This window comes from Pelobates fuscus, chromosome 10 (assembly GCF_036172605.1).
Source record: "Pelobates fuscus isolate aPelFus1 chromosome 10, aPelFus1.pri, whole genome shotgun sequence".
Lineage (NCBI taxonomy): Eukaryota > Metazoa > Chordata > Amphibia > Anura > Pelobatidae > Pelobates > Pelobates fuscus.
This window is the reverse complement of record NC_086326.1, coordinates 100,407,769-100,420,884: the sequence shown is the minus strand read 5'-3', so window position 1 is coordinate 100,420,884 and position 13,116 is coordinate 100,407,769. Positions and strand designations below refer to the sequence as shown.

General features: G+C 38.8%; 1 protein-coding gene across 1 annotated transcript in view; it reads left to right on the top strand.

The window, feature by feature from the left end:
- The window catches only part of MTG1 (mitochondrial ribosome associated GTPase 1), a 39,175-nt gene extending 31,300 nt beyond the window's left edge, over positions 1-7,875 (top strand). Inside the window, exons 10-11 of the mRNA XM_063433964.1 lie at positions 7,117-7,229; positions 7,605-7,875. Coding sequence (XP_063290034.1) covers positions 7,117-7,229; positions 7,605-7,702 — 211 coding nt within the window. The 3' untranslated portion in view covers positions 7,703-7,875. The remainder of the gene's footprint in view (positions 1-7,116; positions 7,230-7,604) is intronic.
- Positions 7,876-13,116: the final 5,241 nt, after the last annotated feature.

Here is a 13,116-nt window from a genome sequence, read left to right as displayed (position 1 = left end):
CTGCAAATTGAACATTAATTACATACAGTAGGCTCCTGGGTCTAGCAAGCTATTAACACTATAAAAAATACTAAAACTAAATTTGCAATAAAGGAAGTGTAAACATTAGATAACTCTTTACAGGAAGTGTTTAGGAAGGCTGTGCAATTTAAATGCAGGTGTGACTAGGGCTGCATAAATAAAGCGAGCAGAGAGACTACAGGGGCATGATTTATACACCAAAACTGCTTCATTATGCTAAAGTTGTTATGGTGAATATAGTGTCCCTTTGAGAGGGTAGCCTACATGAGACATTGTAGGAAAGAAATAATGCTATAATCCTTCACCTGTACCTGCTCAGATACTAAGTAACTGACATTTTCCACAGTGCTAGAAGGCATTTGTGTAGGTTACATAGTTACATAGCTGAAAAGAGACTTGTGTCCATCAAGTTCAGACTTCCTCACATTTGTTTTTTTGCGGTTGATCCAAAAGAAGGCAAAAAAAACCAGTTTGAAGCACTTCCAATTTTGCAACACACTAGAAAAATGTCTTCTTGACCCCAGAATGGCAGTCAGATTTGTCCTTGGATCAAGCAGCTATTACCCTACATTGAAAAATTATATCTTTGAATATTCTGTTTTTGCAAGTATGAATCTAGTTGCTGTTTGAACATCTGTATGGACTCTGATAAAACCACTTCTTCAGGCAGAGAATTCCACATCCTGATTGTTCTTACAGTAAAAAAAAAACACTTTTCTTTAGATGAAATCTTCTTTCTTTCAGTCTAAACGCATAACCTCATGTCCTATGTAAAGTCCGGTTTGTGAATAGATTTCCACACAATGGTTTGTATTGGCCCCGTATTTATTTGTATAATGTTATCATATCCCCTCTCTAGCAACATTTTTCTAAACTAAAGAGGTTTAAATTTGTTAACCTATCTTCATAGCAGATAAGTTCCATTCCTTTTATTAATTTTGTAGCCCACCTCTGCACTTTTTCTAGTGCCATAATATCCTTCTTTAGAATAGGTGCCCAAAATTGCACAGCATATTATATATGTGGTCTTACCAGTGATTTATAAAGAGGCAAAATGATATTCTCATCCCGAGAATGAATGCCCTTTTTCATGCATGACAATGCCTTACTGGCCTTAGCCACTGCTGATTGACATTGCACATTGTTGCATAGTTTGTTGTCTTTAACAATTCCCAAGTCATTTTCGTGTGTTGTTTTCCCTAATTCGCTTCCATTAAGGGTATACATTGCTTCTGCATTCTTTACACCGAAGTGCATAACTTTGCATTTTTCAACATTAATTTTAATCTGCCATTTGAGTAACCAGTCCCAAAGTCTATCTAAATCCCTCTGCAGCAAAGTAATATATCTTGCTCACATTGTATTATTTTACAGAGTTTTGTGTCATCTGCAAATACTGAAACATGATTTTCAATGCTTTTTTCAAGATCATTTATAAACAAAATAGAACGGGTCCCAGAACAGAGCCCTGAGGGACACCACTTGCCACCTCTGTCCAGTTTGAAAATTAACCATTAATGACAACTCTTTGTACTCTTTTTTTTTTTTTTTTTTCTTCTACAATGTTCTACCCAAGAACAAGCATTTTCATCTAAACCGATTACTTTGAGTTTGAACACTAATATATTGTGTGGAACTGTATCAAATGCCTTGGCAAAATCCAAATAGATCACATCCAGTGCAACATCCTGATCTATACTTCTACTTACTTCTTCGTAGAATGCAATTAGGTTAGTTTGACATGACCTGTGCTTCATAAAACCATGCTGTTTTTTGCTGATAACCATGTTCTTCTCAAGGAATTCTTGAATATTATTCCTTAATAACCTTTCAAATACTTTTCCAGCCACAGACGTTAAGCTCACAGGTCTATAATTTCCAGGCAAGGATTTTGAAACCTTTTTGCGTATAGGAACCACATCTGCCTTCCTCCAATCCTCCGGAACACTTCCTGAATGAAAAGAATCTTGAGAGATTAAAAACAGAGGTTCACTTATTTCTTCACTTAGTTCCTTAAGTACTCGTGGATGAATACCGCCAGGCCCTGGAGCTTTGTTTATATTAACTTTCTTTAGTTATGAATCTCTTGTTTTACTTCTCTACTAAGCCACATTGGTTTCAATTTGTTTCTTTTATACTTATTACCCAATGGTACATACTGAGAAATGTACCTTACTAATATTTGTTGGAAGATGTTCCATTTATCCTCCGTGTTTTTTTCACTAAAGAATTTATGCCAGTCAATATATTGTAAAGCTGCCCTTAACTTACAGAAATTGGCCTTTTTAAAATTATATGTTTTAGTATACCCCATGTGCTTTTTATTTTTGAGTTTTTTTTTTTTAAAGGACACTATTTTGTGATCACTATTTCCCAAGTGCTCACCTACTTGAATGTTGGTCAAAAGATCAACGTTGTTTGTTAGAACCAGGTCCAGACAAGCGTCCTTTCTAGTTGGTGCTTGTACAAGTTGTGATATGAAGGTGTCATTTAACAAGTTCAAAAACCTTATTCCCTTTGCTGAGCTACTAGTCCTTCTGTCCCAATTTATGTCCGGTAATTAAAATCTCCAAAAATTAAAGTGTTACCCAGATTTGCATCTCAATTTTCTCAAACAGCTGTTGTTCCTCGTTAATATTAAAATTAGGTGGTTTATAACATTTTCCAACCAATGGTTGATTTTCCTTTTTTTTGCCTCAAGCAGATATTTACCCATAAAGCTTCCACATTTTCCTCATCACTTTCCACTTGCTTAAGATTTGGCTTTAACTCACGGTTGACATACAAACATACCCCACCACCTTTCCTGTTTTTTCTGTCCTTCCTTAATAGTGTGTACCCATTTAAGTTAACTGCCCAGTCATGTGTCTTATCCCACCATGTTTCAGTTATGCCTATTCTGTCATATTGTTTAGTGTATGCTATTGCCTCTAGTTCCCCCATTTTGTTATTTGGGCTCCTTGAATAGTAAGCATACATTTAATATCATGAGTCACTTGTAATTTTTGTGAATTATCAAAATTACATACCTTCTCTGTTCTGAGCTTGCCCCTCCCCCTTATACTGAGCTAAAGCCTATCTCATTTCTGTCCTATCTCCATTTTGTAAATTGCTATGACCCTCCCCCCACTACTAGTTTAAAACCTCCTACAACCTTCTAGCCATCCTATCCCCATAGCACTGCAGATCCTCTCCCGTTTAGGTGCAACCTATCACTGCTATAAAGGTTGTACCCAAGCGCAAAGTCGGCCCAGTGCTCTAAAAAGCCAAAACCCTCCTTCCTGCACCAAGACTTCAGCCACGCATTGACCTCTCTAATCTCCTGCTGCCTTTCCACTGTAGCGCGTGGCACAGGTAATATCTCAGAGAATACCACCTTGGAGGTAATAATTTTGATAATTATTCCAAAAATGTTAAATGACCCACTGCAAGAATGGGAGATAAAAGGAGAGCAAAGGAAAGGGATAGTGTCTTGGTTTGCATGCAATTAAAAATAGGCTTGAATATTATTAGTAATCTTGCAATCTGTTCTACATTGAATCAGAACAGATTACATCTGTTACATTTTCCTTTTTTATATATCCATTTTTATTGTGTGGTTAGCATGCAACATATGACAGAAAATACCAGTTTGTGACACAAAAATTAAGTTAATCGATATACATTGTATGATATAGGTTAAACTGGTATATGTAAAGCATCTTATTTTATTAAATGAGACTACAAAGGGCACCATGCACAGATAACTTATCTAAACCAAAACGCGAAACTTGTGCATTGGCTATAATTCAAACTGCATGGATGGTCAGATTAGTCACAACTGGCCTATTTTGCCTCAGTTTTTTCATTCGCATTTAATTTGCAAAAATTTGGAGTTTAATGTTTAGCCCTCTTACCTTCCCATTGTGCGTGGTGTATGTAGCGTGTGTGTGGTGGCTATATGTAACGTGCGTCTGTGTGCTGCCTGCCTGTTATGTGTGTGGTGTGCACTTTCATTACAAATGAAAGATATCGTGAGATATCATGAGGAAATATGATTAGATGATAGGGTTATAACTGGTAATCTGATAACTTTGGCATAAAATCGTGCTGAATGTGAAAATAATATAGAACAAATCGACAATCATTCACTGTATACTATAGGCCCATGGGTATAGGGCCTAGACCCACACCACACATATAAAAAGTATCAAATGGAAAATAATATAAATAAAGTAGGTATAGAGCCAGGTAACACAACTGGAGAAATTCCCTGTGGGACTCCAGGCCCAGGTGTGGCATGACACACTATGGTCTCCCCAGATGTCCTCCCTGACACTGTGCTCTCAGTGGTTGTTTGCTGCCGATTACCAAAACTTTTCTGGAATTTAATGCGTAATGTGTCAAACTCAAGGAAAGCCGCTTTCCGTTGAACCTGCAGCTGCGGTACCACGGTCTGTATGGACCCTTGATGAGCTGCCATCTTAGGTAAGTAATGCTTACGCCAGCTTGTTGTGGATCCAACAGTAATGTCTCTTAAAGGGACACTATAGTCACCTGAACAACTTCACAACTTCAGTTTAATGAGGTTGTTCAGGTGAGAACTATAGCTCCCTGCAGCCTCTCATGTAAACACTGTATTTTCTTTGAAAATACAGTGTTTACATTGAAAGCTAGGAACACCTCCAGTTGCAGTCACTCAGAGTAAACCAGAGGGACTTCTGAGTTAATGGAGGCATAATATGCCTCCATCCACTCAGATCTACTGTGCACGAGCATCCTGTTATTCAGTATCTCCTCCCACTGCATGCAGACCCTTCACTTTCCTTATAGAGATTCATTGATTCAATTCATCTCTATGAGGAGATGCTGATTGGCCAGGGCTCTGTTTGAATCATGCTGGCTCTGCCCCTGATCTGCCTCCTTGTCAGTCTCAGCCAATCCTATGGGGAAGCACTGTGATTGGATCAGGCTATCACATGTCAGCAGACTGCTTGTTTTTCCTGAGTCTAACAGCATGCAGATTTACAGCTTCTGGCTTGAATACAGTAAGATTTTTACTATATTTATGGAGGCATGAGGGGCCCAGAGGGGCTAGATGGTCGTGGAATACATGTAGTTGCACTGGTGACTATAGTGTCCCTTTAAGTAGATGAAGCCCGGTGGGACCAGAATAACCCCTGCCAGTCCAAAGAGGGGTTGGGGCACATGCTGATACCTCCAATTATCAAGCCGCCTCTGGCCAGGAAATCTGCTGCCTCTCCTGTTTTCAGAGCGCATTAGGCCTCGCCAGTTGAACTCTGATTTCCCATAGCCCCAAATTTACACTGGGATCCTTAGGGGAAAGCACCGCAGTGTGCAGGAGCAGGTGAGTGCTCACTTTGTGTACAATATGAGTCAAAATAATGCACTGAAATCTCCTAAATCAAGACGTAAATTATGAACTCCCTCAGAGCATGACTGATAAGCATCGCACTCAGCATTTCCCTTATTATCACTAATATATCTAAGGCGATAAAAAGATTTGTTTTCCAGATCATCATAAGCATTAAAGGCTGCAGTCAGTGTTTATGAACAAAGGATAGAGCAGCACTAAACAAACTAAGAACACTAGGATGGAAGGCAGCACACCTGATAATAGGGGAATCCCTCCAACCCCTAAGTCAAACAACAATATACAGGTAGCGCCAAGAAAAATACTCCAAACACAATAGTGTATTATAATAAAAAGAGCAATAAAAGCAAAGAGAGAAATAAAAAACCCACAGGATATAAAAAGTACACAATAAAACTTGAAATAATAAAAAAAATACCAAATCGTACAGCACAGACTCAAAGGTGGCAATAGGTCTTCTAGTCCTGGTATGGAACTTTCTTGGTAGCTTCACTTAATAGCAGTATATGAAAAGGAAGCAAAAACAGTGGAAAACCAATAGTGCAATGTGGTAGAACATGGTAGGACAAACAACACTTGGATAAGCTGTCAACTCACATATGGTAGAGCTATAACCAGCTCTAGCTAAAACAGCATGCAGTGGTATATAATCCCCTCTTGCAGGATATCCCTCTGGCTTTGGTACACAGTAGAATGATGGTTAATCACAACTGGATAACGATGAGGTAGATCATATGGAATTACAAAAAAGCAGCCAATAGTGCTCTCTATATAAATAGGCAAGTATCAATAAGGTAAATAAAAATATAGTGAGCAGACTAACCGCTCTATGTATCAAGCCTGGGTGGTATAATCCCCACCAAGGATTTCTTTGGTTGGTTGTCCACAGTAGGTAATGGGTCCAGATGTCATGTAAAAGTATAAAAATAAATAAGTACTAAAAATATATGGCTAAAAGGCAGGTAGTGAGGTATACTTTTACCTGACATCTGGACCCATTACCTACTATGGACAACCAACCAAAGAAATCCTTGGTGGGGATTGTACCACCCAGGCTTGATACATAGAGCGGTTCATTTGCTCACTCTATTGTAAGTATATTTTTATTTACCTTATTGACACTTACCTATTTATATAGAGAGCACTATTGGCTGCATTTTTGTAATTCCATATGATCTACCTCATCGTTATCCAGTTGTGATTTACCATCATTCTACTGTGTACCAAAACCAGAGGGATATCCTGCAAGTGGGGATTATATAACACTCCATGCTGTTTTACCTAGAGCTGGTTATAGCTCTATCATATGTGAGTTGATATCTTATCTAAGTGTTGTTTGTCCTACCATGTACTACCATATTGCACTATTGGTTTTCCTCTTTTTGCTTCCTTTTCATATACTGCTATTAAGCGAAGCTACCAGCACTAGAAGATCTATTGCCACCTTTGAGACTGTGCCCATACCATTTGGTATTTTTTATTCTTTCAAGTTTTATTGTGGACTCTTTATATCCTGTGGGTTTTTTTATTGCTCTTATTATATACTATTGTGTTTTGGAGTATTTTTTCTAGTCAGTGTTTATGGTCTATTAATTATGTTTCTTTTCTATCGGATATTATACATTTCTTCCTAAATTATTCTTTATTTTCCTGTCATGACATACTAGCATGGAACGAATGTGCATATTCACTGGTACTTTGTTATATCCCTTGTTTTCCAGGTATGTTGAAAAATATGGGCTCGATGGTCCATGTCCAGACATAGAGAGCCTCCTGAAAAAGATAGCACTGAAACTGGGGAAGACTCAGAAGGTTAAGGCACTCACAGGGGTTGGTATGTACTAGGGAAATTTAAAAAGAGAAATTTAAATTCTCAAAACCAGAGCATTAGTGATATATATTTATTTATGTATTGGAAGTTTGTGAGCACATACATGCATGTTGGTATTCAGAGCTTGTATGCACCCAAATTATTTTTCGGAGGGGGAAGTGAGGTTTGTTTTTATGTAAAAGAAATGGCAGTAAAAAAAAAACCTGTAATTAGAAATGCTGTTGAAACATAAAACAAAATAATTGAATATTGTTATGTATATTTTGTAGTCATTACAAATAAGTCGTAAACAATTTTGTCCAAGAACAATATCCTTTGTGATAACTGGAAAACTGTATATGAGCTAATTTTTCACAGTTTCAACCTGTGTGTTTTAAGGTGACGTGAACATAACCGTGCCAAACTATAGTGCTGCTGCTTACGATTTTATCCGAGCGTATCGGAGAGGAGAACTTGGACAGATGACTCTGGACTGAGCAGGTGGACTATATCTTGTGGATGAGACATCTGTTGTAATGATTCTGGTGGATCTTGTATCTATCCAAGAGAAGGCTGTAATGTGAAGCATAAGCATGGAGACACTCTGGCTGAGTAATGACAAGTGCCAGATTAAGTTATTGAGGAATTTTGTGCCTAAAGAGATGTAAATGTTTTATTTCCTTTGTTTCAACATTCTATCCTATTTCAGGTTTTGTATTTTTTTCCATATTTAATCAACAATCAAATTAATACCCTTATTCCTTACTCTGGATGCTTATTCTACTCCTCAAGAATGCTTGGCAGACCTTGCCTTTTGTTATTCTCAATTACTTGTTTTGTGGTATTTTACATTATTATAACAAAATGGATCAAACCAGTTGTCCCTGTTTTATGGGGATCAGAAGTGTCCAGTTCATAATTCTTTAAAAATACCTACAGAATACTTTGAGAGTAGTACTATCTCAGGGATAAAACATTTATGACCATCATTTTTGATGCATCAAAAAAGGAAATTATTTGGACCTGAACCAGTTTAAAGAAGTACATCTGTATGGTTAAAGAAAAGATTTCAAAGTAGTCTAAAAATAAAATGATTTGTATCATATCATGAGTTTTGCTTTCCCATAAAAGAATGTACACTGCTGCAGACATAAATCATTTTTGTTAATTGAAAGGTACTAGATACAGTGTGTCAGGCAAAATATTGAATGCTCTTGCATGGTTAATTGTAAAAAAGCATCAGCCATATTTTTTTGATGCAAAATAGCATTCATAATAACACTTTAGGCACCCAAGGGCTATCTCTGGTCTTGTTCTAGTTCCTTGTCATTATTATTTTTGTAAATATTACTGCTTGCTTTTAGAGCTTTGTTGTGCTTTTTGTTGGTTTTCCATTTATGACAATCAAACTGCACATTCTGAGCATCAGCGCTGTTGTACTTCATGTACCGAGAATAGATCTTACAAGTCCATATATTGTACTACCATTATTCTGATATACCACTGACATTGATAATGGAAGCTTTTCTACAATGTAAAAAATAGGTACACAAAGAGCCAATACGTCGGGTGATTTGTATTTTTCTGTGTGTCTGTCTACAAATAAAGAATTTAAAAAAAAATAAGAATTACACTTGAATAATGTTTAAAAAATTGTATTGATGTTTTTTCTTTTTCACCAAGAAAAACAAGAAAATATACAACTTCTGACACAATAGCACAAAACACTATACAACTTACATACATGTTCAGAAACCTCAATGGAGTTAATGGGAGTCATTGGATTGTTGTGTGATCAGTTTATTTTCCATGACTAAGAACTGCCTTTATCCTGGGTCATACAGTTTACCAAATTTAGCTATCTGAACTTCTTTTCTTAAAACTATTGCTATACAACAGACATTATCCATGATCTCCAGAGACGACTCCGGCATCTGAACTAATGAATGATTCCTCCTTGGAGTAATATCTTGTAGGCACCAAGGAACTTCTGACTCCAACATTTTACAGCATAACGTCTTGGCAATGTATATTTTATTTATGATTTAGAATGCTAAATCTCTAGTATATGTCTGATACTAACTGTTCGGTAGAGATGTTAAAGGAACATTATAGAGACAGGAATACAAACATCTACTCCTGTCACTGTAGCTTGAGAAAACACATGTTGGGCCCCTGTCAGCAATGTAACTGGTGTAAATAAGTATTTCAAAATCGATTTACTTGAATTAAAAACTGAATGAAAACGGGGGGCGGGGCCTGGCCGCCGAACAGATCAGACGTGTCTCGTCTGAGCTCTGGGATCTGGACCGGAAAATCGGTGCCAACTCCGCACCATTAGTAGCCACCAACCCACATTGGCACCTAAACTGCCCACAAGATGAGGGCACACACAGCGATACCTCTCAAGACATGGTATGGCACCGGAGTAACCCGACCACGGCCTGGGGCCTACTCGAGCTTAAGCCGGGGAGAGACGGCCGCTCCCCCGGTCTCCGAACGGTGGCCGGCTGTCCCCGTCCCCCCCCCCTGGACCGGCGGGGGTAATCGCGGTCCCCGCGGGCGACCACCACGGATGATTGCCGAGCCAAAACACAATCCAGGCCGCAGAACCAAGCCCAGAGGGAGAGCTCCAAAATGGCGGATATCCCGCAACCACATGGGCATACAAAGAGCGACCTGCCACACAATCCGGAGTCCCCCAAAGGCAGAGCCGACTTGTGGACCTCACATGCCCCCGAGACCAGCCAGCAACCCACCTTAAGCGGCTACCAGTTCCGACAAAGAACCGCGAGTGGAGAGACAAAAGGCGGGAACAGAGAGAGTTCCCCTCAGGCATCCCTAACGCACGGACCACACAACTACACCGAACGAGCCCAATCCAGCAGCAGACATTCGGGAGCTCCTGCCCTGAACACCAAACTCCAGCACAGAAGACCCGAGCCCACTGGAGGGAACTTCATACTCGGATCCTTGACAACTCCCACACAGGGAAGGACCGCAACCCACAGTAGAAGCGCTCAAAACCGCCAGCCGCAGAAGCAGGCCCCCGGGATTACCCAGGGCTCTGAAGAGTGCTTAACTGAACTGTGCAGCCGGGCCTCTTACAGCCCTATATGTCCACAACCAAGCCTGGGCATCGGCTAATCCTGGACACTTACTATGGACTCTATAATGCCGTACCTGCAAACACTGAAACAAACGGTATCCACTGACTCACACACACTCTGACTTACCTGACATCACAACCTGACAACTTCTGGTATAAACAGGCCACTGCTGACAAAGATGCTGCAGATAAGCACTGACAATTACCCCCATCAGTGCTAACTACGTAGACCCCAGGCCTGACAGCATCTAACCACACAACAAACGTCTAACTTTATGTCATGCTAACCCCAGTGCAGCAAATTGTAACTCTTAGCCAAGCTTGTCTTTATGCTCCTATAGCATATACTGATAATACTAGCGGTGAAACAGCTGGAGCACCAAATGCGTAATACTCTAATGTTATATTAGAATAAATAACCCACTCGCAAGTCCGACCTCGCATGTTATGCCACAGAGCGACACTTATTAGCTTGCTATATTAATGTGATATGTACAAAACAAAAAACAAAAAAGTGCATTGTCTTCCTACCCCCACTGTAACTAATGTCTTGAAACCTGCATATGGAATGCCGTTGGGGTACCATATGTATGCCTGTAACCAATATACGCACTGCAAAAATAAAGAGTTCATTAATGGGTTTGTAAAAAAAAAAAAAAAAAATGAATGAAAACAAAATACTTGTAACATCAAAGGTAAAGCTTCCTCCTCTCCCAAGATGAGTTTCACCAATAGGGCTTTTTTAATTAGTGCCAAATGAAAATGACCAAAATACCAATTGAAAAAGCCCTATTGGTGAGACACGTCTTAGTAGAGGAGGACGCTTTACCTTTAATTATACAAGTATTTTATTTGTTTTAAATCAAATCCCTATTTAAATGCTTACCCTTCCTTATATTTTCACCTGCATCCTGGTTCCACAGGATAGTGTCACCCTAGAAATTGACTCAAGGTCTGACAGCTTGGAACCAGTTATAAATGGGATCCAGAAAAGGTGAGCACACGCCTCCTATATAAATGAATACATATATATATATATATATATATATATATATATATATATATATAATCTCCCAAAAACGGTCCAAATAATGGTGCTTTATTGATACACAGGATGTATACAGAAATCGACCGACGTTTCAACCCTGCTGGGTCTTTTTCAAGATCACTGAATACAAATCATAGATGTGCTTTTATATGTGATATGAAAAATAACACTTACCAATCAAAGAAGTGAAGTGTCTCTGTCCGTTACCACCCGTAAGTGAAAGAGAGCCGCTAGTGACGTCACGCCCTCTGGACACACGGCGGGGATTGCGTGGTTACCATAGTGACAGTATACAAAACTGTGAAAAAAAATAGCTGTCGGGTGTAAGAAGATAACTATGGAGGGAGATCATCTGTATGGTGTTAAAAGAAAATGATCATGGCAAATAGTGCCAGTTTAAAATATGGTAAGTAACAAACAAGAGTAGACTAGAAACCAGTGAATGTGAAAATTTTTTACTGCGTGCCAGAATAAAATGATCAAACCCTAAATCTCGTGCATTGTGACTAAGTGAAAAGAAAGGAACACTATAGTCACCTAAATTACTTTAGCTAAATAAAGCAGTTTTAGTGTATAGATCATTCCCCTGCAATTTCACTGCTCAATTCACTGTCATTTAGGAGTTAAATCACTTTGTTTCTGTTTATGCAGCCCTAGCCACACCTCCCCTGGCTATGATTGACAGAGCCTGCATGGAAAAAAAAAAAACTGGTTTCACTTTCAAACAGATGTAATTTACCTTAAATCATTGTATCTCAATCTCTAAATTGAACTTTAATCACATACAGGAGGCTCTTGCAGGGTCTAGCAAGCTATTAACATAGCAGGGGATAAGAAAATCTTAAACAGAACTTGCAATAAAGAAAGCCTAAATAGGGCTCTCTTTACAGGAAGTGTTTATGGAAGGCTGTGCAAGTCACATGCAGGGAGGTGTGACTAGGGTTAATAAACAAAGGGATTTAACTCCTAAATGGCAGAGGATTGAGCAGTGAGACTGCAGGGGCATGTTCTATACACCAAAACTGCTTCATTAAGTTAAAGTTGTTCAGGTGACTATAGTGTCCCTTGAACATGTGGAGTCTACTCAAAGAAGAGTATAACGTACTTAGATAAATAATACATATATAACAAGGTTGCGGCTAGAAACTACAATGTGTTAGAACATGGAACATGAATCAAGTTACATGTTACAATAATCAATCTAATGGTCTATAAACAAATAAATACGCTGATCACAATAGAAACGTAGAATGTGACGGCAGATAAGAACCATTCGGCCCATCTAGTCTGCCCAATTTTCTAAATACTTTCATTAGTCTCTAGCCTTATCTTAAAGTTAGGATAGCGTTATGCCTATCCCACGCATGCTTAAACTCCTTTACTGTGTTAACCTCTACCACTTCAGCTGGAAGGCTATTCCATGCATCCACTACCCTCTCAGTAAAGTAATACTTCCTGATATTATTTTTAAACCTTTGTCCCTCTAATTTAAGACTATGTCCTCTTGTTGTGGTAGTTTTTCTTCTTTTAAATATAGTCTCCTCCTTTAGTGTGTTGATTCCCTTTATGTATTTAAATGTTTCTATCATATCCCCCCTGTCTCGTCTTTCCTCCAAGCTATACATGTTAAGATCCTTTAACCTTTCCTGGTAAGTTTTTTCCTGCAATCCATAAACCAGTTTAGTAGCCCTTCTCTGAACTCTCTCTAAGGTATCAATATCCTTCTGAAGATACGGTCTCCAGTACTGCGTACA